We start from the raw sequence: 26,063 nt of genomic DNA on the forward strand, positions 1-26,063 counted from the left end.
TTTCCTTTGTTCTTTCATTTCCAATATTATCTTAAAATTAAAAAAAAAATACAAATTAAAATTTTAAATATACTATTAATGGTTAATGTGTTGTAATCAATAGGTCCTAATACAATTTTAAATTTTAAATAACCTTAAATTCTGTGAAACAATAATTGCATTATTAATTATTATAAAAAATATAGCTATAATAGTTATATTTTTTTTTGGGCACATCAGATTTTAAATAGAAGAAGTGATTTTAAAATAGACTAGTCAATTGAAAGTTATGAGCTCAATTTTTTTTTTGCGAATCTCAATATGAAGTGTGTTTAATTTACTATTGTTTTTAGTAGTTTTTATCACTATGTAAAAAAAATATATTAATTTTCGCGACTTATTTACATAATTTGGGAGCGCTCGTGAGGAAGTTTGACGGCGGCAGCACTACGTAACGAGTAATACTGATTAATACGATAATGGATTACACACATTAATGTTCATTTACTAGTAATTACTACTCAAATATAATTATTGGCACAACCTAAATTTACATGTCATATGAGTTGCCTAAATATTACTCCTTAAAATATGCTGTTAGGGAACATTATAATATTGTAGGAAGGCGCCTATTGATACTTACTGTTGGAATGCAATCTTGTAGTCATTTTGTAATTTTAGGATAACAAAATAGATGATCAAATATTTTTATATTTAAATTAAGTTAAGCCTGGTATTATAATAGTATATACATTCTATAGTTATCGTATAATTGAGTACTATTATAAATATTAGCGTCTAGAAGTTTCGTAAGCCGGATTCACAACTACGTTGTGTGTCGTGTCGTGCGTTGTGCGCTGGTGGAGGTAATTATGGTTACAAACAGTGACCATATTAGTCTAAATACATGGTATGCTTGGTTGCAACCTGGTTATGATATTATACCAAAAAAGTAACGTCCAATACTCCAATCACAATTATATGACAAGATCAAATAATGGACCAAATATACATTTATATAATTGAGATAAAACGGTTTGAAATCCATCATCTATGAATTATACTCACTTCATACAGATAGTTTGAGTTATTTTATCCATCTACAAAACGTAATTGACTTCTATATAGTTCATGCCAAGATATCAAATTTGTTACTGAGAGGTGCTTCTAAATAAATTAGATGAGATACTAATAGTTTCATTGAAAATAGTGTATAGATATAGAAAAATATTCTATTTAAGTAGGTACTTAAGAATTTATGTTTTCATAAGACATAAACTCAAATATCAATAACCGTTTCTACTGTTTCTTGAAGTTCTCAGTTTCTCACAATTTTTTTTTTTTTTAATTGCAAAAAATAACCAATATTGTTTGATAAATGTTTATGTACTCATAAAAAAAATGTGTGGAATTACACTCAGCTTTTTGTTTTTATAATTTTAGTTGGTAAAACTTAAATGAAACGTTGTAACACATTTTTAAACCATAATATATATTATATAGGTATAGATATGAATATTCAAAATTTTATATTTTTATGCATTTTAACCACAAATTAACTTACAAAATGTTCACGATTTTGATGAATTTCACTAAAATTTGAACGATTATAAAAAAAAATAATTTTGATTTCCGCTCTAATTTTTTTCAACTATAGTGACCAGTATAAATAACTTATGAGTAAGGCTAGGATTTATATGCAATAAAAAATTGTAAAATATGCATTTTATTTACCAAAATATGCAAAAATATGCAAAAATAAATTTTTATTATAATTTATTATTAGCTCCTATTATTACATTAAATATTAGTTTAATTAGACGTAACTTGGCACTTTCACTTTGAACTTTTGGCGAACTGGACACTGTTAATTGTTATTAAAACCATTCAAATTATTTAGTATAAACGTCCGCACAAATTTACGCAACACACGACGTACTAATACAATTACACCGTGCTGTCTCACACAACAATGTGAAAGTAATTCTACCAGTCGTTCGACCAACGATAAGGTAACGAACGGATATTATAATCCGACTTAAGATAAAATAGGTAGTATTTAGGTATGCTATATATTTACAAAAATTCAACGAATAAACCAAAAACCTTCGGTTTCGTGAGTACCATTTAAAATTAACAATAACTTATAAAAATTAAAAAATGTTAGTTAAAAAATATCAAATTCTAAAAAATCTATGAATATGCAATTATATGCACTATGTCCAAAATATGCAAAAAACAAAATTGGTCTTATATAAACGAAAATAAGCCAAATCGTGGACAAATCTGACCTAACCGGATTATCCGGATGAAACCCTGAGAGGTGGCAACTTTTTGTAGGTACCTATATATCTAAGTACCTAACTCAAGCATAAGATTTGAATGCACCTATATAAATTTCCTTCCGTATCATAGGTACCATTTATACCCATATGAAAATTAATATATTAATATACTTTAAGATAATATCGATTATTATATTGATTTTTTTAATACCTGCTCTCAATGGAAAAATATTTTTATTTTCATACATAACAATGTATGACGTAACAATTATAATTTGAGACAGATTTAAGTATGGTCTTAAAATAGTCTATAGTCTATAGATTGTTGTTGCAAAAATGTTGATGCTATAAAACAATTAATAATAAAACAAGCAGATCAGTGTAAAAAAAGGGATAAGCAATTGATGAATCAAGTATTTACTTTAAATGGATCTAATACACGTATATGTGCGGCTCTTCAGCAGATTGATAAAAAGCTGAATACTATTATGACAGCTGACAGTCGCTTAAGAGCTTTAGCTATACCAATCCCAACAACACCTTCACCATTTTTTGATTTAATTCCAGTAAAAAGTGAAGATGATCTTTTAACTGTTGAAAATCTTATCAATAGTAATGATATAAATGATGTTGGAAAAAATAAAGAAAATTTAGTGAGTATAAATTGTGTTATTGATAAAATCTTTGTATATATTTAAATGATCAATGAATGTATATTTAGGCATTTAGTATTTCAAAGCATCGTGTTTTTTTATTATGATACATAATTTTTTTTTATATATTCCTACAAAAATGTTTATAACAACTAGTTTTTAAGTATTTTATTAATTAGTTTCTAATTTAGTACTTGCCAAGTATACTTTTTCATATCAGTAAAAAGTATCTTATTGTTTACATGTATGTACTTACTGATCTCATTCTAAAGTTTACAATAAATATATCAATTATGTATAAAAAATAAACTAGATACAGTTATTTATTTATTAATTTTAAATTTATATACAGGACGAGCCCAAGACTAATATGAAACTAATGACTATAAAACCTATTACTGGCTATTAAAGTAATGTCACATAAAATGGATAGCAAAATATTAATCATGATTTGCAGTGCACAGGAGTCTGCAGATAATTGGGGAGTTATTTAAGAAATTACAATGGCAGATGTACGAGTGTGGAAGGGCGGGACTTTGAAGAAACTTTAAGATAAAAGACCGAGGGTAATCGGTTTTACCTGATAAGGATATCTGAAAGGAAATATAGATTATATTATATAATTATTAAAATAATTAATAATTAAATGTATTTTAATAACTTTATAAATTATCATTAATAATAACTATTTGGATATAAATCTAGTTTTAAAGATGCTATTATTATTATAATGTCATCTCATAATATACCTCAGAAATGGTGCACATGCACGATTTTGTGATGCGTTACATGAACCGATCATATGTACTGTGACTTTACTTTTCTATGGTATAGCTGTGAACCATTTTTTTTTTTGAGGGGGGTATTAAATACCACCCTTTAAAATCATTAAAATATAAAATTAAAAATTAAATAGGTAATCAATAATAAGTATACATCTTAGGGGGAGGCCCCCTCCCCATAAATACGCCACTGTCCTTTTGCACTGTACCAGAACCGACCTGTGCACTGTTCAATATAATTACTATGGCACTGTGCTTGATCTTACTATTGAACAGACAATGCACTGTTAATTTATTTTAATTTGTACTGTAGCTGAACAAACCATTGCACAGAAAAGGCACCGTTCAAATTTTTGAGTTTACACGGTGTCTGAACTGATCCATGCACAGTTAAAAGTTTTACTTTAGTTCGGTGTTTGAACTATCCTTCCACTCATAACGCACCGTGTTCTCCATGTTAATTTTCGGTATTCAAATAGACCATAAACACCATGCAGTGAAGGAAATATGCACGGTACTCAGCACTTTAAATGGTTCTATAAGCTGAACTCTCCCTGAACCAAAAATGTTACTCGGGCAGGGGTGGCTAACCTTTTTTTGGGTCTAGACAAAATCCAACATTTTTGAAATCAAGGGTTTGAACATTTTTCATAATTTGCTCAAAGTTTGTAAAGGTAGGTAAACACTTAATATATCATAAAAAATATAAGAATATTATGACTTTTAAAATATTTAATTTCTTTGAATTTTTTACGATTAACATTTATGAATAATATAAGTTCTTACAATTTTATCACGAGCCTTTGAAATTTGACAAACATGACACTTTTGGGTTTTGGCACGCGTGCCGTAGTGGGTTCGCCATTTCTGGTATAGCAATTGACGTTAGAGACGATACTACGATAGACTTGTCATGTGTTAAATAATAGTATAATACGTGAAATTTATTTATTAATAAGTACTATAGTTATCTAGTTCTGAGGTACATATACATAGGCAAATAATATACTAAAATATATCTTAGCAGTAATCATATCGATATAACGATAGGAATATAAATATTAAGTAATATTTCTAGTTATGGCAATACTACAATAGTATTTACGTCAATCAAATCGTTCATTATCATTGTATAGTAAAATAATACCTATATAGTTATTATTTTTAATCCAAATACGTTTGCCTTACCTATAACATAAACGTCATCAATCGTCGTATGTTTTTGAAAATGTATGCCTCAAAACAGGACGTAAGATAGGTACTAACAATTTGCTAAAACCAATCAATTAACAATTGCAATCAATGGTAAAATATTTACGCATTTATAATCGGTTAATAGGTACCTACTCAAGTATGATGCTATTGTAAAGTGTGGTAATATAAAATATGTTGAGAAAATGTAAAAATTATTTAAATGGTTTATGAAAGTCGCTATAAAAGTCTTAAATTGTATTTTTTGAGTATAAAAAGAAAATTAATTTATATTATGATATTTTTTTCTATTTGTTAAATTTATGCAAATATCTAGTTAAATCATTACCTACTGCGTAAAAATTGATCAGCCGGCCTCCGTATTGTAGGACAAAAATATTTCAATATTTCAATCAAAATGTACAAAAATAAACTGATTAGAACACAAGAACGATAATTATCGTTCAATAAATCAAGTAACAAATTTTCAGTACCTACCATTCTCCTATGAATGTAATCGCTCTGGTGGAGCATATTCAACATCACCGAAAATTAGTGAATTTTCGGATGACAATTTTAATTAATATAATATTAAACTGTTATACGGAAATAATTTAAAAAATGTTTTGGATTTCTCCTGAGAACGTGAAAATTTACTGTTATGCCTACTGTTAAGCAAGTGCCAAGTATACTTACTGAGGGATGAAACCAAATTTTCGGTTTTTCTGTTTACCTTTTCTTTTTTTCTTATTCGTAAATTATAACCCAGTTACAATGTTATCCAATGAAGATTTGCAGTATATATTAAAAGATTCACTTAATATATATATTTATATATATAATATGAATATAAATATATATTAAATTATTAAAAAGATAAAAATCTATATCACATTCATAGTATTTTCAGTCGTGTGTCTTGTGCAAATGTTAAATTACAAATGTCAAAATTCTATAGTAATCTCCGATAAATATTGCAGGTCATCTTATGCCCTGCTGACTATATTATATCATATGATAATATATTCATACCATAATTATATCGTACGATGAAACATCGCTCGTGTAATGACTCTATTACGGTTTTTTGTAGAACACAGAGATGACACTAACGAAGTTGGAAAATAGCTTTGTTTTTAATTAGTATTCATAGATCCTATGGAGTTGGGAGTGTTGATGTAATCAAATAAGCTGCATGCAATGACACAAAACAAAAAATTGGAAACTTTTGTTAACAAGTATGTCATATATTGATGAAGATATGATTTATAACATAATGACAATATAATGACATATAATTAATAAGAGTATATTATATTATAATAATAATAATATCCCCAAGTTATTTTGATTGTTTAATCCATTCTAAAAAAAATCAATCTTTGGGTTGATAAACCATAGATTATAGAATAGATTATTCTATAAACAATGATAAATTTCAACAATAGTATAAATAAATGTATTATTAATAATCCTAAGTTAATCTTTGTATAGTGTACCCATTGAATCATACTTATGTCTTATTTGTAAGTCATACAGCCACTGATTATATATATATAACTGCATATATATATTTCTAAATATAGTTAACTCAATAATTTTTACACTTACACCTACTAGTAGAACAACTTGAACAAAAATGTAAAATTATTTGAAACACAAAATTTAGTCACGGCTATCTATGGTTGAGAACCACTGTGCTTACCTTGCTTGACTACCAACATTTTCAACTCATAAGTCATAACTGTCATTTGTTTGTACTATTATTTTTTAATTGCTTATTATTGGATTTCGGTTAATGAAAAATGAAATGCCCAATACTTTTTTTATGTAATAAAATGATTTACTATGTAAAATTTAACTATAAACTTTAATTTAAAAGGTATGATATTATGATGTAGAAATCTATCGAAGGTTCCAATAGAAATGAAATAGTAATTAGCTATTTAGGAATATTTATAGAGAAATATAAATTTATTGTATAGATAAAATTAATTTTAAATTCTATGACAACCTTAACATTGATTGTAGAACTTTCAGTTTATTAATGTAAAATAATCAATAGTTTTATAAATAATAGAATCGGTTTTTATAAAATCTTTCTAAAAACCATGCTTAACTTGGTAGAGGTGTCATGTTAAAATATTAAATGAGGAGTGTCTGGTATTTTTGGCCAACAAAATAAAGAAATATTATTTTTAATCCTGAAAAATTAGTACTTATATTAAAATAATTGGTTATATAATTTATATATTATTATGTATTGAACATGTGAGACCTTAAAAACCAACCCTAAAGTTCAACCCTTTTCATACTAGCTAATTGTTAATTTATAACAAAATAATTAATTTTTGTAGTTTAAGGTGCATTATGCTTTTAGACAAATAAGAAATTAATAATAATTAACAAACTAAGGATTAATAATTTTTACATTTTTTTAATTCACTTGTGTATGAAATGTATTGGGAATGATCAATTATTTCAAGTAACATACAATTTAAAAATAACCAAGGTAAAAATAATTTAAGTCAAAATGACCAATGACAAATGACAAATGACACCTCTCCTGGGGTAAAATTAAACTACATTAAATAAAAATGTTCATATAACTTTTGAATACTAATGCTTAACAGACATTTTTTTCACTTATAAATAGTAAATGTATGAGTATATGACCAAAATATTTAAACTGTTAAACATGAAGTGTTATGTGAAGATTTTCTAATATTATGTATAATGAAACCAAAAACATAATTCTGTTGCGGAGTATTTTCTATTTTTTATTTTTATTTTTTTCGATTTACTTTATTAGAGTCAAAATAAGGCCAACTACTTAAAATAAAATAATTAACATACACGATACATTTATTTAACAAATTTAAATGTCAAAGAAAATTTGTTTAATAAAACATAAATATAAATACAATTACTAATAGACTATGTACTGATGATATTATTTAATACTTAATATTACAATCAGAAGTTTTCAGTTAGATTTACTATAAAGACAATTTGTACTTACGTTAAATACCTCACATTTTGTATTCAAATGATACTTTGCATTTCAGTAGTATTTTGAATATAACTGAAAAAATGAACATAAACTTTATGAAAATAAGATTTGTAATAACACTAGCAAACACTTATTTTGTACAACACAATTATAAATATAAAATTAATATTACATATTTTAAGTTCTTGAAATCAGTAACTATAATTAGTAATTATTTTTCAAAATTATTCCAATAGTTAAATCTATGAATGAAAACTTTAAAGGTCCATCTTATATTTTTACCAAACCTTTGAGTAAATAAATTTTATTTTCTGATTAAGTAAATTTATTTACCTAAACAAAACCTCATAAACATAAGATATTAATGTACATAAGCAATGTATATATTTAGGAATATCAAATATTATTTATAGGTAACTTATAATATTATATTATGTGTTCAAAATAGGCACCTACTAAATAATTGAATTGTCAAAATATTTTGCACTATTTCTGGACTTCATATCAGTGATCAAAATAATGTATTAAAAAACAAATTTATATAAAATATGTGAAACGAGTAAAGGTATGTAATATATTCTGTATAGCAATTAATAATTTGAAAGTAATAAATAGTTTATTATACTGGACTTGATTTATATTTAAATAAATAATTAAATGTTATTATTTTGAAAAATGATTTAATTAAATTTAGTATTGAGTGAAGAAATTCTATAACAAATAGATGATTTAAGTTTGTATTGTTAACCTCTATAATTTAAAATTGATAAATAAATATTTATTAAATTTTTTATTACTTAAAAAGCAAATTGATGATATTATTCATACCTACATACCCATAGATCATGGGGCCATAGTAGGGTTTGGATTTTGAGGGAAAATAAATAATATGAAGGACATTTAAAATTAGCAGTCATATGTAAAAATGTATAAGTAAAATTAAACAATAAAAATATGTATTATGTTTCTATCAATTAACTATTGACTAAATTCTATCAATACAATATAGTAACAGTGCTCAATCATGGAATTGCAAATAATTTTAAATGAATCGCCGAAAAATCAGTTATAAAAATGTTATAAATATAATTATTAGTAACATGAGTAAAAAATAAAATAAATAGATGAAGATTAAAAGTATTTTTAAGTTATGAGAAATGAAAAAATTACGGTGGTAATTAAATAATATTTTCGAAAATGTCACATGAAAAATTGGGTAAAATGTTGTGCCACCAACACAGAAAGGTCGACGACCAGTTCAATACAACATAATTTACCTATTAAAATCAGATTTTAATAGTAAGTTACATAATAATATAGATATGACGATAAACCTCAATAAACTAATCCTGAAAAGTACTAATAATACTGATATCAACATTTATTATATATGTGATGTATTTTAATCATATTACTTTAAACATAACATAAATTCTTTTTAATTTGTACATTAATTAAATATAAAATTAACTTTTATAATTTAATACAAAATATTATAAAAATAAAAAAGCAACAATACAAAATTTAATTTATTCCATTTCTATAGAATTTGAAAAATACATTTTTATATGAGAAAGAATTATGTCTATATATTTTTTTAATAGCTAAACCTTATTCCTTAGTTACAAAATATATTTTATATTATCATTACATTCTATTGAACCATATATACATAGTAAAAAGTTCAAAGAATAGATTAAATTCATGAATTTAAAATTATAGATATAATCCTTACAGTATTTTTATTTGTCAAACATTGAAAATTTGAATATATCGACTTAGATAATTACCCATTTTCATTAGATCCTGAAGGAATTAGAAGCTCATTAAATGTTTGACATCTAAGATCCAATGAGTCTTCAGTATTATGAAGTGTAGACCGTTTCTACAAAATTAAATAATTAAATAATGTTATTCAATATACATAAATATTTATTTTGAATAATAAGCCCTACAAATTTCATCATAATTCCCACTAACTTTTTGACGTCTGTGTTTTTGTAATTTATTGAACTTATTGATTTCAGATAGTTTTGTTAAACCTATCTTTTTGTAATATTTTAATTCATTTAAACGCAGTCTCAGCAGTTTTTCATTCTTTACTCCTTCAATTAGAGCTCTGTGAGTGTCAATAGTCATAAATCTTGACATTTTCACTAAACGCTCCACAAACGTTTGTTCAGAACTAAAAATGTAAAAAAAAATTATACAAGTGTATATATTTTCAATTACAACTTGACACAATGCAACTTTTAAAAGTTACTAAGCCCAATTGACCAAATAATGGCCTCAAACTTATATAATATAATACACTTTTATATATGAAGACTAGTTTTTTCAAGTAAAGTTCTAACTATTATTAATAATTTGGTGCCAATAGCCACTAGGCAAGCATAAACAATAATTACACATATTATTATTTTATTTATAAATAGGTAATATTTTAAAAATGAGATATTCAAAGTACAGTTAAACTTAATTTTAATAATTATTTAGTAAAGTAAAATCATATTCTATTAATATCACACCCATAACAATTTTGTGGTAAGAACGATTACTAATACCTGAATAAATGAAAAATGTAGAAAAACATGTTTTACATTTTTGATATACTTTATAAAGTATACTCACAATTGTTTTATTTTTGGCAATTCTTTGTTTTTATACATTGCAAAATGTTCAATTAATCTATAATTGTGGACACATTTTTTAGCCATTCTTCTATCCCATAATATATCATTGTAACGTTCTAAAGCAATTAATGCTTTTACTGTAAAATAATTAACTACATCAGTAACATTAATGGAATTATAAAATGTTTTATAAACAAATATATTACCTTTTTTAATGTTGAACACTGTACTCGTACACGGGTCTTTTGATTTCTAGAAAATTATATTAAGTAAATATAAATTATAGTTATTCAAAAACAAATAATTTAACAACCATATCATATATTCTCATTTATATTGCTTTATTAGTATATGATAATATTGATAATATAACTATGTAAAAAAATGTACTTAAAAAATACTTTTTTTTCAAGTAGAGTATAATATTAAAAATATTGATCTATAATTTATAACATCATGGTATATCTTACAATGGTATCTTTAGTATCCATCATATCTTTTGTAGTGCCATTACATTTTTCTAAAGAATGTTTTGAATGAAAGTAGTCTAAATTAGTTTCAAAATCATCCACATTGTCCAAGGAAGATTCGGCTATATTCATGTAAGGCTAATCAAAATAATAAGCTTAATGTAGTCAATATCAATAATAATAATATAATTTGTTCATACATATTCAAATTCATCAGCAATGCTATTATAACTAGTATCAGCAAATAAAATATAATCCACTATAGGATACTTCATTTCAACAGGTTGCTTAAAAAACCACGTACGATCTAAAATAATTGGCTTATTTGATGGTGGCTTCCAAGTTCCTCGCCTAATTGGATCATCAAAGAATCGAAGTAAATATTCTTTTTTTATTTCTGTTAGATAAACATAAATAAATATATAAATGCAATTAGTTTTATCTACTGTATAATAACCAAAAAATAAGTTTAAACTATAATGTATTCATATGATACCAAACATATTAAAAAATATGAACTTGTCATACACACAGAATATATTTGAAAATTATTAACAAAAATACAGTACAAACCTTCAGGAGTTCTTATTATAAAATAATTAACTTTTCCAAAATGTTCATAAAAATTAGTTTTATTGAATTCTTCTGAAATTTTTTCCCAATTACCATAACCATATATAGCTGTGTAATCTAATAATAACATTAAATCTGATTTATTCCACGTATTCTTTTCATTTACTACTATTCCTTCTCCTGTGTCTGTTATTATCTAAAAAATAAATTATTAGTTAATGCTACACATAATTAAAAATCATAATTTTAAACAATTACAAAAAAAATAAGTAGATAACTATCAGTATCAATATGAAGATTTAAAGCATAGATCAGCAATCTTTTTGATGTCATGGGCCAAAATATTATATAACATTTTTCAAAGGCCACAGTTTGAGTATTTTAAACAAAATTGTATTTATTGCCATTCTAGTCATACCAAATTTAGTTTATTCAAGTTCATAAATCTTAACTATTAGGTTTATTAGTTTAATAAGGTTCTACAACAACATTCTAGTCCATACAATCTTAATTTGTGATTTCTATACATATTATTAATTTTACTCACGGACCACATAAAATCTAAAATCTTCAATATAAGATCATGGATTCTAAATTTATTGTAAATGTTTTATTAACATTATAAAGAATATAATCATGTACATCAGCCTCCTATATTCAAATACGACTGTTGATATGTATTATGTACACATAGAGTTGAGACTAAATTATATTTATAATCATAGATATTCCACATTATAAAATTTCTTTTATAGTTATAAAATAGTCATTTTAATATATTATTATACTTAAAACATAAAAATGTACAATTTTACTCAAAAAAGTTATGACTACCGTTACGGTAGTAGAGTATAACCTTACCTAAAATCAAAAATTAACCAATATTTTGGATTTAAATATAAATCATATTATATTTTATATGCTTATGAGGAGGACATGATGTGTTGTCATACATATGTAAGACATAACACATTTCCATTTAGTTGAACTAATTATAATATAATATAGATCATCCGTGATTTGTTAAAAAATTTAAATTTTCAAGCGAATTATGAGTATTAATAAATATTAATAAAAAATTGAATATTAAAAAATAAAAATACTAGAAATCTTGATTATGAATTTTAATATCATAAAAATTTGTACATCTGCAGAAAAAAAAGTGCGTCTTGCAAGTATATGTAGATGAAGTGAAACTTCTTTCAGAAAAAAATGCAAAAACCCTAGATCCCCGAGCCCCGACTAGAATTAAACCCCCAACATTGTAATAGATAACTCATATTACTGACCATCACTATTTTGCATCAAATGACAAAATCTTTTTCTTTTGCATACCCTCTATATTCTACAATAAAGTTTTTTCATTTCAAAAATGTTTACTTTTTACTTACACTTGAAGTTTGATTAGAAGTTTTGAAACATCCCATTTCAACAGCATCTTCATATGTAATTAAAGGTTCAACGTGGGCATATGTTTCATAAAGTTGCCAAATTCTTCGATTTAAAATTAAATTTTCAAATTCTGTTTTTGTTTCTATATAGATAAAATTATTTAAACATTAAGTATAAATTATATTATAACTTTAAACTAACATGATAAATTGATGCAAAAAATAAAAATTCTCATATAATAGATATATTTATGATTATATTGATAAAATATTAAAATCCATTAACCACTATTCTATATTCACTATTGCTATCTGTGGAAATTTTTTTTTATTTCACATTTTTTAATGTTACACATTAAGTAACACTCCTTCCAAGATTCAAAACAATTTTGCAAATTTTATAATTCAAAAAGTTGTTACTATAGTGATGTACAATTGGAAATCCATGATAAACAATAACTTATTAACAACATTTAAAAACATGATTTAAAGTTGTATTAAAATAACGATTATGGTTATTTTTGTTAATTCATTATTCTAAAGTTAACTGAAATAATTTTAAAGAAGTGGTCTGTTACTTCATATCAGGCATACTGGTTGTACTTACACACTCCCATAAGCAAGTTAGATATTTATTCTTATCAAAAAGCTTCGCGGGCTAAATGTTTGATGAAGTTTCTTCAGTGGGAAAGTTCTTTATTGTATGAAACATGCATTTTTTTCATATTTATAATTTGTTCATTACGTAACAGATTGTGAAATAAGAATTCAGGTTAAAAAAATATTAACTTTCAATTAATTTCTTAAATAGCTATAGAATTATAATAATTGGTTTAAAGATAAAAAAGTATATTATCAGCAAATTAACCAGCACATTTTTTAGGTAGACACATATTATAAGTTTGCAACCTCTGAATTTAACATTAAAATATCTATGTTAAAGTAAGTTACTTTTAACATTTTAGTTCATAATAAATATTACACTGCAATGATAAAAATACAACTTAGCATACCATTAGCATTTTTTGATCTAATATGCTGAGCAACAGAATCCCAATCTGTAATACAATTTCCAGAATTGAATGGATCTATATATTTATCAGAGTGTTCACATAACCATTCTTCTAGAGCACATAAAAAAGCTAACTCTTCTATAGCAGTCCAATTGGACTCTTGAAAATAAACATCACTAGAATAAGTCTGAAAAATAAATAAATATTATTAAGAAAACAAATAAAATAAAATAAAATACACACTTTCACTTCAGTTATCAAAGTATATCCATGACTATTTTTATGTTTTCCAATTTCAGCTCCACTTGAAAAACACTGCAAGCATGTAGAATTATATTGTTTTAATATATATATGGAAAAAAAATGGTATAATGCAAATTATATAAATGCACAACTAACCACTAGACATAAATAAAAATTTTCACAAGTCTGCTTATTTGAGCAACAGGTATATACAGTAATTAATTTGTAATTCGAAAATTTATGACCGTCTGTTCGATAACCAATAACTTCAAATTCATCTTGACAGTAAGTACAAACTAAACACTTGTCTAGAACAAAAATAATTTCATACATAAATAAATTTAATTTTGATATTATCAAATATTACTATAATATAGTATAATATAATATAATATAATATTATATTATACAGTAATCACTCGATAATTCGAAAAACTCTATAAATTGAACTAAACGCTAAGTCCACTGAAAAAACCTCTATAATTAGAAAAAAATACATGTATTCCGGTCCCCTCGATAATTCGAAATGTCTGTTGGGGCACACTCTACAATTCAAATTTTTTTCAATGAAACTCTATAATTTGAATTTCATTAAACACAATTATATGTAAGTTCATATGTATAAAAATTATGTACAATCTATGTAAGGTACTCGTAATAAAAGCTAGTAACGACAATGGTTAAATATTATCGTAGTTTATAAATGTTATCGTATCTTACCTATCCAATCTAAACTTTAATTGTATCATTTTACCAAAATAAACCTCTGCAATGAGTTCCTGTCATATCGTTAAAAGAAGCAACATTTTTTATGTCAGTATTACGTAAATTTTTTGAGCAATCTGATATGGATGAAAAAATCTACGATACGATTTTCAATGCTATCTTGCTATCTACTGTTAGACAACGGACCAGATTGTGGCCAACAATTTTTCACAAAAAAAAAATAACATATTTCTTTAATAATATGTAAAATATAATAATATTAAAAATATATGTAAAATAGTAAAATATAATAATATGTAAGTATAATAAATAAATATCAATTAATAATTTTAAAATATAATAATATTTATAATAAGTAAATGTCAAAATAAACGTAATATATATGTATATTATATATATATACAATTTTCCACCTCTCTTTAATTCAAATTAATTTTTCTTCCCTGAATTATTCGAACACTTGGTAAATTGAAAACCTCTATAAATCGAATTTTTAACTCGGTCCCTGAATTTCGAATTATTGAGTAACTACTGTAAGAATAATAAATTATGATATTTTTATGTTCAACAAATAAAAGAAATATAACAGGTTTATAAGAAGTTTAAATTTTTAGTATTGACATGTATATACAGCATATTTAATTACATCTTTTGACACTAGTGGGCGGTAGTTTACAATTTTCATGTTTTACCTGCAATTAATTGATTTGTGCTAGATGAAAAACTAAATTATAGAACATTTTCTCCATAATTTCTTAAGCACTAACTAATTTAAATGTTAAATGAATAAATATCTTACACCTTTTTAAAATAAAAATTTAACTATGAACTATAATATCTTAGAGAAATTTGGCATATAATATTCATGTTGTTTCTATATTAAGCCAATAATTTTCAAAAATTATACTAGGTATACTAATATAAGTCTTAAGTCAATAGATCAGTGATTAAAGTTTAAATGTCTTCAAATTTAATATTTCTCAAAAAAAAAATCTTTTTTTAGATTAAGAACAAATAAAAGATTATAATTTAATATAACAGAAATTTGTGTCTCAAAATATTTTTACTAACTGTTAGACTCTGATGATTCATCTTCTACAAGTTTTTGTTCATCAATTATACAGTTGTAATCATCTACATCATCTAGTGGAGGTGGATAAAAAAAAATATCTAAATCTTCAATAGATAGTTGCTGAAAACAAAACAATAATAAAGTAGAGATTAGGTTAGATATTTATTAAAGATAATCATAAATATGTTCCTTAAACATAAAATTTCAACTTAAAAAAATACTGATTACTTCTTTTAAAACATGTTCATATTCACATCTAGGTCCTTCAATACGTTTTGTTCGATCAGGTATTTGAGGTCTTGTATTTGAGGATGGTAACCAAGTTCCACGTAAAATAGGATTTTGAATAAAACGGAGCACATATTCTTCCTTGATTTCTATTAATAAATACTCATAAATATTTATTTCAATAAATTGGCTTAATATTTGTAAAATTAATACTAGGCAATTTTATCAAAAATACTCTTAATATTGAAGTTGATTAATAATGTTTATAAGTTATAGCCATAAGAGAACTAAAAAATGAAAATTAACAGTAGTCACATAGATATATGATAATTGATAGCCATATTAAAATAGAAGCAATTAATTAAACTTATTTATTCATATAACAAATCCACTGTCTTCCCATGAGAGGAAGTGGTGCAACTTGGATATTGAAAAGGTAAGTCTAGAGGCCTTAATATTAATACCTACCTAACTTATAGCCAATTCGGAACAAGTTTTTTTTAATGTTTTTTGCTTTTAAACTAGGCTCATACCTGAGGGACAATCAATCTCTTTCCCCCCAACATGAGCCGAATGTAATTAATCCTAATTAATTTTTAAAATAAAAATTGATCTTATACTTTAATATGCCCCCTTCTCTCATATTAAATTTAATTGGATAAATAAAAAAACAATACACACATGGAATATAATATTACATAATGAGAAGTGATAATGTATTAAAAATGTTTATCATACAAAATTATTATACTTTATTTGTATCCTAGTATCCGTTATTAAGGTCTCATAAACATAGTTTTAGATTACATAACAATCATAAGATATCAACCAAATTGTAGGTAGTAATAGTAAAAATGTAAAATACAAAATATTTAAATACGTTCAATGGCGGATCGATTGCTTTTTTTTGGAGAAAGAGGAGTTAAAAGCACATAACACATCCACAACTACACTACAGTGGAAAACACAAGCTTAGAAATAGGGCAACTAACAAACTATTTTTTTTTTTTTTTTTGGGGGGGGGGGGGTTGTGAGATCAGACTCTGAACACATTTTAAGTGTAGAGTATAGAGTTTAATAAAGGGACCTTTATCAAGAGGCCTTTTGAAACCCAGATGCCTCAATATTTTAGCATTGTCATCATCCCCCGTTGTTGCACCACTTAATGATGCACTTAATGATAGGTATAACATAATTTAAATTTAACATTGAAATAATAATATGTCAAATAAGTTAAATAAAATAGAATTACTCATTGCTGATAAATATGTGCGTTTTCCTCTTGGATATTCCATGTGTATAATTGTATTATATTGCTTACACATATCTTCCCAATTTCCATAGCCAAATTCTCCAGCACATTGCAATAACAATTGTACTTGGTAACTATCTAATATATTCTTATTTTGCATTGACAGATCCTAAATAAAAAAAAAAATAAAAATAATAATTCAATGCATAGCAAAACGTGTTAATTAGGATACCAACTATAGTAACAAGAACTAACTTACTAATAGCACATTAGCATAAAATGTCCACACTATAAAATTAGATTTTAGCTCTAAATGTAATATTTTTTTTTTATTATTTAGTTTTTTATTACTTCATGGCGTATTTATACATAATTTGCCATGTTAATATTTAGGTACACAAAAACTCACACAATACATTATTTAAACAAATTCTTATTAATTGACTATTTCTATCAAGTCAGATTTAACATAAAACAAAAATATTTTAAAGATTATTTAATTATTTGATGGACTTTGTACAGGAATAGCATTAATTCAACTTTTACTCAAGATATTTTGGGATTGATATATTTTTTGAATATGATAACATGGTACTTGAAGATTATAATATACAAAGTTTTAAAAGTAACACTTCATTGATATCATACATAGGGTCCACGGGGGGTACAGGGTATGCAGCTGCACCCTCTGCAATTTCAAGTGGCACCATGAATTATTAAGAAAAATTATTCAAAAAAGGGGTCTAGGGCCCATTAGCCCCTTGGGTACGCACCAGGTTGCACCCTCTGCGTCAAAGGTCTAGACATGCCTATGATATCATATAATTATTTAAAACTATAAACCTAAAAATTACAAATTCAAAAAATGTTATAGGAATTTTCCTCAATCTAATCAGAACTATCATAAGTTTTAATAAAAACTATTTATAAAATACTTATCTTTAAACAGAATAGAGGTAAGTAGTAAGTAGTAAATGATAATTACATTTCAAATTGAATAATATAGTTGTGTTATTAAAAAGGTACTATGTTTCATCATAATTCATCAACAAACATAATTTAGGAATTAGAACAATAAAAAATCAATCAACATTTACCTAATGCCTTAATGCACAATAAATATTATTTAAATTAAATTAAAATTTTCCTGTTGAATTTTGAACACAATGTTTCATATGATGTTGTATTAGTATTAAAATGAAATAAATAAATAATATGAGTCATTACATACAAAATATTAAATTATTTTAAGTATAATAGTTACCTGATTATTATAAAGATTATGTCTAATATTTTCCTCTAAAATTTCATAATCTTCTACATTTTCTCTATCTGCTGGAATTTTTAGGTACTGCAAAAAAATTAAAAATAAATTATAAGACCTGGGGGTTCACAACTAAAGGTAATGATATAAAAATTGAAAACAAAAAGATTGTATAAAAAATAATTAAAATGTACATAATCATATAAACACATTGTATAATTATTAGTAGGAAATGGATTTTATTGTAATAAAAATATCAAGTACATATATCTTTAATTATTTTTACCAAAATATATATATAAAAAAGCGGGTAAGTGGATGTCGCTCTGCTGTACATTAGGTGGTGGGGTGGACCTCTGACAAGGGTAGGTCAGATTTGAATGCAATGATAGGTATCATTGTGTACGAAAAACGATTTTGAACGGAGATGATTTGTTATTCTAGGATATATTATATTTAAATATTGTCATACATTCTATTTTGAAACAAATATTTTATTTTTCAATTAGGACGCATTTTGCAAAAGGCATGGTTAATCAATTTTTCCAAAAATATTGCATGTAGTTATCATAATTCATAATATTATCATAGATATGCATATACCTGGTGGTTTGAGGATAAATCGTCATCGTTACGAGATTTCATAAAAATTTAAAACTCAAACACTCAAAAAATGTTTAATATAATGACGCTTCAAATTTTCTCTATAGCTATTTGAAGCAAAACTTATGAAAAACTTAGTGTTGAATTTTTTAACCTTAGATATAAATACAAACAATTTTATGAATTTTGAACTACAAAATAATTTGCAAATATTCATGGTTTTGACGAATTTTTGTCAATATTTGAACTTCAAATGCTAATAAAAAAAATTGTGCATATGTATTCCTATAATTTTTTAATCACTATAAGAATAACTTATAAGGAACTTTGTATTAAAATTTCAAGTATTTTTATATGGCCAAAAAAATTTTATCGACACTTCAAAAAATTTTTCCGAAAAATTGAAAATTTCAGTTGTCTATAAATATCTCAAAAAAAGTCAGAATATTTTGAAAATAAATCATGTAAAGAAAACGACAATCTAAATAACTTTAAAATTTTCAAGTATCTACGACTTATACTTTTTGAATAATAACAAATATTTAAAATCGTTTGAGGATAAACGTTATCGTTACGCTATTTCGTAAAAATTTAAAATTCAAACGCACTTGAAATTTTCCCTATAATGATGCTTCGAGTTTTCTCTATAGCTGCTAGAAAGAAAACTTACGGAAAACTTAGTGTTGTATTTTTAACCCTTAGTTATAAACACAAAAATTTTTATGATTTTTCAACTTACAAATTACTTGCAAATTTTCGCGTTTTCGACAGATTTCATAAATATATCAATATTTATTGATATATTTCATATATCAATAATTGTGACTAACAATTTTTAATTTTTTTTTTAGCTTCAATAACAACAACTCATAAGGAACCTTGTATTAAATTTTCAAGTTTTTTTGGTCATCTAAAATTTTTTTACCGACACTTCAAAAAAAAAATTCTCATAAAAATCGAAAATTTCAGTTGTCTATATATAACTCAAAAAAAGTCAAACATTTTTGAAAATTAAACTGTATATAGATAACACTAACATAAAAATTTGGTGTGTTTGAAATTGAAGCATTAATTCGACTAGCTATGCTGTACACAAACACAAAAAAAAACACACATCATTGTAAAATTAATATATTCATCACTCTGTTCAGAATCTAAAAAAATTAATATTTTATAAATAAAAGTAATATAAATTATGTAGGTATACAGGGTATCCCGTGAGGAGTTACCAATTGCGATATCTCCTGAGATTATAAATGTATCATAAATCTGTTTTTTTTTTTTTTTATTAGACTCACATAGACATGCGCTATTCATGTATTTTATTTTTTAATTTTATTTATTTTTTTGGTAAAGTTTAAAAAAAATCATTTTTTAATTTTAAAAAAAATGAAGATACATATTTTATAGTTTTTTTTTTTTTGTCAAAATTTTGTCCTATCAACATTTTATTTTCATTAGTCATACGATTTTTAATAATTATTTTAATTTATTGATAAAATGACAAAAAACTGGTTTTTATCCAGGTGGCAAGACCCCCTTTACGGCTAATGGGTATATCCTCACGGCACATTCGAAGCAATGAAAAACAATATATTGTTAAAGGTTTGCTAATAAAAAATTGAAAGGTTATTGATTAATATAGTTTTGATTAAAAGACCATTCTGTACCAACAAATGTGATAGGGGAGTAATTCATCAATTTTGATTACATAACTTCCGCATTTTAAAAATTAGAAACTAGATGTAGGCATGCACGAGATTACGTTTTAAATATGACTACAAATACTACTAAAAAAGATTGTCGAGTAGGTAGGTACAACTTCCTAATTTTATATTTATATTGTCCGGCATCACTAATATTGACAATAGGGTTAATTATATACTCAAACGATAACTGAAACAGTTTTAATCTATTTAAATTACTAATCGTGTCAATAGACAAAGCAGATAGAATTTATTGTCATAAAAATTCAATCAAAAAATTAAAAATTATTAAAAGTATGTACTTATTTAACAAATATGTAAAATAAATTTGGGTTTATTTAAAGAATGATCGAAATCGAACACATTTATTATCAGATTTAAAATATTTATCTACAATAAAATCCATTCCTTTAATAATTAGGCACAAACAACATAAGTCTAGAAAAAATATCCTGCACTAAAATATTCAACGATAAAATAACCTATGTCTAGGATAAAATATTCAAAAAAAATTTTAATAGCAAATTTAAAAAGAGAATAATTATAAAATGACTTATTAAAGACTACTAATAAACTAAAGTATCATATTTGCAACTGCAATAAAAAAAATATCTAATTCTTTTTATAGTATAGTATAATTCTAAAAATATCTTATAATAAAGTAATATAATTTTTTCTAATATTGATTTTGTTAACAGATTTTTAAAATTTCTTTTACTTGCATATTTCATCCTATATATTGGTTATTTTATACCAGGATATTTTGACCTTACAGTTCAAAATATATTGTATCAGTACCACACTAAATATACAACATACTTTACGTGTTGGGAAATAAATAGGACAATTTTCTAAACAACCCATTGCTATGGCTTGATCTAATGTTACAACTTGAGGATATCCTGAATGTTTATTAACTAGTTTAATAATATTTTGACCAAAAAATCCATTGACAAAAGTATCAAAATATTCTTTTTTCACATCTTAAAAATAAAAAATAAATATATATAAAACATTAGGCAAATATTAAATAAATTTATAAACAATGAACTAGTAAAATATACCTTCAGGATGTACGGATCCAACTACACTTGCAACATCTTCCCAACTGTCTATAAGTTTTTTTGATCCTAAATGTTTTTCAGTGTCTTCAGAAATCCACTCTTCTAAAGCATCCAAAAGCTTTGTTGAAAAAGTACTTGATTTAAAAACTGTCTATATAAAATCAATACAAAATTATGTTAGTTATATTCTATATGAACTATAAGCCAATACCTTATACTTACAACTAATTTATAATCGTGGTAATTCTTATGAAGGCCAATTTCAGCCCCAGAGGAAAAGCACTAAAATAATAAGAAAAATGATAATTATAAATGTTAATATACAATATACAATTAAATATTACCTACTATTTTAAAATTTTAAAATCCAAAAGTATATTCTTAAATATAATTAAGCCACTTTAGTAAGACAAATACAATGTAACTAGGATTCTGATATTATTGTTATATAAATAAAATTGGATTTAATATTTAACTGATAAATTATTGATACATAAAAAATAATAGGTTTTTGACTTATAATTTTAAATAAAAAGTGAACATGAAAAAGTTGTATTAATGAGAATCAAAAATATTCAGTTCTAAAAACATTTTTCATATAATGTGTAAAAAATATAAATGTAACAATATCCAAGCTTTAATTATTTCATTGTACAAAAAATTTTTAATCATGATTTATAACATGCATACTTAATTGTGTTAATATAATTATGCTTACATAATAGTTAAATTATTTATATTATTCATGTTTACACCATTAAATTGATAAATTGAAATAAATAAAATGTTTAATTCTTGGCTATGCTGTCATATTTATCTTATTGAAATATTTATGGTTTTTCAAATAAACAAAATAATATAGGATAGTTATAAAATTTAAAAATGATAAGTAATCATTAAATTATTCATACTTTTTAATATATTATTTCTTTATAACTTAGTTTTGAAGTAATTATTGATTAGCAAGGTTTATAAATTCATTTTCATGATGTTTTTCTACATAAGTGGGATGCTAAGTAAAATAGAAATCTGTTTCATAAAAGTAATATTAAAAATATAAAGTTGTGTCAACTCTATTCTAAATAAGCTAACAACAATTTATCGTATTAAAAAAAAATTAATAAAATATAAATGGTAATATTATATCATTTTGATTTAACTGGAATTTAAAATATTAATTTTCAGAAGAAAAAAATGGTCTTTGTGTAGTATGCTACTTATAGCCATTTAGTTGGTGCATTATACTACCTATCGAAAAACTTTACTTTCATATTCACTGGTAAGTAGCATAATACATGCGTAAAATTTGTTAGTAGGTAGCATAGTAGCATACTACATACGTACATTTTTCTAGAAGGTAGGATACTACAGGATTACAATAAAATATTATAAAAATGTATAATATTAATTATGTAATATATAACCTTTGAATAATAATAGTAATATAATAAAATAAAATATTTAAAGATTATCAATGAATTGGTTAATATTGAAAAAATGTCTTAATATGTACTGGTTAATTGTTACCATTAAACAAAGAAAAAATTCTTCACAAATTGCACAACGAACATAAATAATCATTGAGTTGTACGCATTATTTGATTGACATGGAAAACTTGAGATTTCATCTTGACAATATGTACAAAAATAATTCAATTGTGATACATGAATACCTTGAACATTTAAAAATAATCAATTAGGTATGAAGTTCAGTAATAATTCAAACTAAAAAAACATCTCTACAACGCAGAATGTATTTTGATATACAGGTATAGTAAATACCATTAATTAATGCCATTAATTTTTTTGTGAATTAGAATTTAACTTATGATTAGTCATTACCAATTATTGAATTTGAATCATCAGCAATGCAAGTTGACATAATGTATTGAATTGTAGTTCTTAAAAATATCTACTGGATTATATATCTTTCAGACATTTGATATGACACAACTCCATTTGACTTTTGAAAAAACACTGAAATATAAAATTCAAAATACATTATTTAATATCTTAATAATTGCCAAGGATAATAACTGTCATTCTAAGAAAGGTCTAATTCATAAGTAAGTACATCATTTTATGACAAAATAAACCAATTTTAAAGGAATTATTACAAGAACATTGTAATAAATCTTGTGTACCACCAACATTTAAAATTAGTAAACATTTTACCTACATGATTATTTTAATTTTTAGATGTGCCTATACTACATGAGAGAAAAGTTATAATATTAAAAAGCTTACTCATTCTAATCAGTGGTCCACAAATACAAAAATAATGTCTGTCAAATTGTTTAAGTGCTCATCACTTATGGTTTTATTCTTTTATCATGCCACTTTTATCAGTTAGGATATTTCATAAAAGAATACACAGGAAAATAATTATCATGCACCTACTTTTTTTTTTATCTATTTCATCTAATGATAGTAAAATACTTCTTTCTTATTTTAATGTTAATTTAAAAAAATAAATGAGCTTACAAATTTCTTATTTTATTATTAATAGTTAAAAATCTATTTATTTTTAATTCAAGCATATGCCTTTATATAAATAGATAAAAATTGTAAATAAAAATTTCATTTTTTATTATAACAGATGGAAGATTTAAATTAAATAGGTACAAATGTAAAATTCTTCTTGCACCACAGTAATATATTTTAGGATACCTACCATTATATGAAATTCAGTAATTCCTTATTCGGGTTTATTGGAAATAAATCCAACATTGATTATGATTATTAAAATAAGTTATGTAGTTATACTGTTTTAAAATTTACATCAAGTATAAAATATGGTACACAAATAATATTGATGTTTCAATATAACTGATAACCCTTTATCTCATGTCGACGACCGACTATTCCAATCAGCAATCCACATTAAAATATGGCCATGAAAAAAATATTGTTCTATGATAGGCTGGGTTAACAATCGAAAGTCCGTGTTTTTCAAAAAACTGATAATATTATCAGATAATAATTTATACCCATGTATAATATAAGAACTATCATTGATTATAAATACTATTATTTATAATCAATGGAACTATCTGGCTTTTTTCGATCTTTCAAAGTCGTGAAAATTCGTCACTTAGCTCCTGGTCTTTTTTCTAGCTTTTTATCATTAATAAAAAGCTTTTTCTGGTTTAAAAAAAAAAAAATATGAACGTGTTTGTGTACGTAATTCTACAACTTTTAATAAATTGCTTTGTCTTTCTTTGTCTACTCTCATCATCGGATGATAACATATTATAACCAAGGTTTAAGATAGAATCTTAAACCATGATTATAACATTTGATTATTATTATTATTATCATTATCAATATACCTTGATAGTGTGTTAACAGTTATCATAGAATATTTATTATTTACAATCTACTATTAATTAAATAATTGTTATACTCATAATATATAAGAACATTTAGTCTTTACTCATTTAATAATATTAATATTTAATAATTTGTAAACTTTTAACTTATTGCTTAATGCTTTAAGAAGCATGGGGAAACCGCAATAAAATCAGGCATTTCGGTCTGAATGGCTGAAGGACAAACTATTTTCAGATTGATTGTCCGAGTATGAAGGCGATCCATTAAAAGCGTTTTGCAAAGTCTGTTGTTGCCAAATAAGGGCCAAAAGAGCTGATTTAATAAACCACAGAAACACTAAAAAACACAAAATGGCCAGTGGAGCTATTCGTTTACATGTACCAGGCAGTATAAAATTAATAAAACCTAACAATAAGACAAACCATGCTGAAGCGGCAATTGCTTTATTTGTAAGTGTCCATTGCTCTATTTTATCCTCTGACCATTTAGGAGAGTTATGTAAGTTGCAATTTTCTGGAGCACATGCAGATAATATTCATCTCCATTGCACAAAGTGCACTGCAATAATCAATAATGTTCTTTGCCCATA

The 26,063-nt window shown here is 24.6% G+C and overlaps 1 protein-coding gene across 3 annotated transcripts; it reads right to left on the reverse strand.

Moving 5' to 3' along the window:
• Positions 1 to 11: 11 nt before the first annotated feature.
• LOC107161460 (uncharacterized) lies at positions 12 to 25,002 on the reverse strand. Of its 3 annotated transcripts, XM_089224290.1 has the most exons (23): positions 24,816 to 25,002; positions 23,984 to 24,118; positions 23,669 to 23,814; positions 22,364 to 22,423; positions 22,142 to 22,292; positions 21,897 to 22,060; positions 18,769 to 18,855; positions 17,505 to 17,673; positions 16,253 to 16,401; positions 16,024 to 16,144; positions 14,383 to 14,534; positions 14,227 to 14,298; positions 13,984 to 14,170; positions 12,971 to 13,113; positions 11,580 to 11,775; positions 11,207 to 11,403; positions 11,007 to 11,144; positions 10,743 to 10,788; positions 10,535 to 10,673; positions 9,884 to 10,088; positions 9,694 to 9,788; positions 7,913 to 7,975; positions 12 to 30 (listed from the first exon to the last, which is right to left on the reverse strand). In XM_089224290.1, the coding sequence occupies exons 2-22, from the start codon at positions 24,021 to 24,023 to the stop codon at positions 7,936 to 7,938; spliced, it is 2,697 nt and encodes an 898-aa protein (XP_089080416.1). In that variant the 5' UTR covers positions 24,024 to 24,118; positions 24,816 to 25,002; the 3' UTR covers positions 12 to 30; positions 7,913 to 7,935. The 3 variants fall into 3 exon arrangements, with proteins under 3 accessions (XP_089080416.1, XP_015363363.1, XP_015363364.1); XM_015507877.2 differs by lacking the exon at positions 12 to 30 and having other exon boundaries at positions 7,645 to 7,975; positions 24,816 to 25,001; XM_015507878.2 differs by lacking the exons at positions 12 to 30; positions 24,816 to 25,002 and adding an exon at positions 24,389 to 24,531 and having other exon boundaries at positions 7,645 to 7,975.
• Between the last annotated feature and the right edge of the window lie 1,061 nt (positions 25,003 to 26,063).

Source organism: Diuraphis noxia, unplaced genomic scaffold (genome assembly GCF_037042655.1).
Source record: "Diuraphis noxia isolate RWA-SAM2 unplaced genomic scaffold, SU_Dnox_SAM2 contig0001, whole genome shotgun sequence".
NCBI classification, from domain to species: domain Eukaryota; kingdom Metazoa; phylum Arthropoda; class Insecta; order Hemiptera; family Aphididae; genus Diuraphis; species Diuraphis noxia.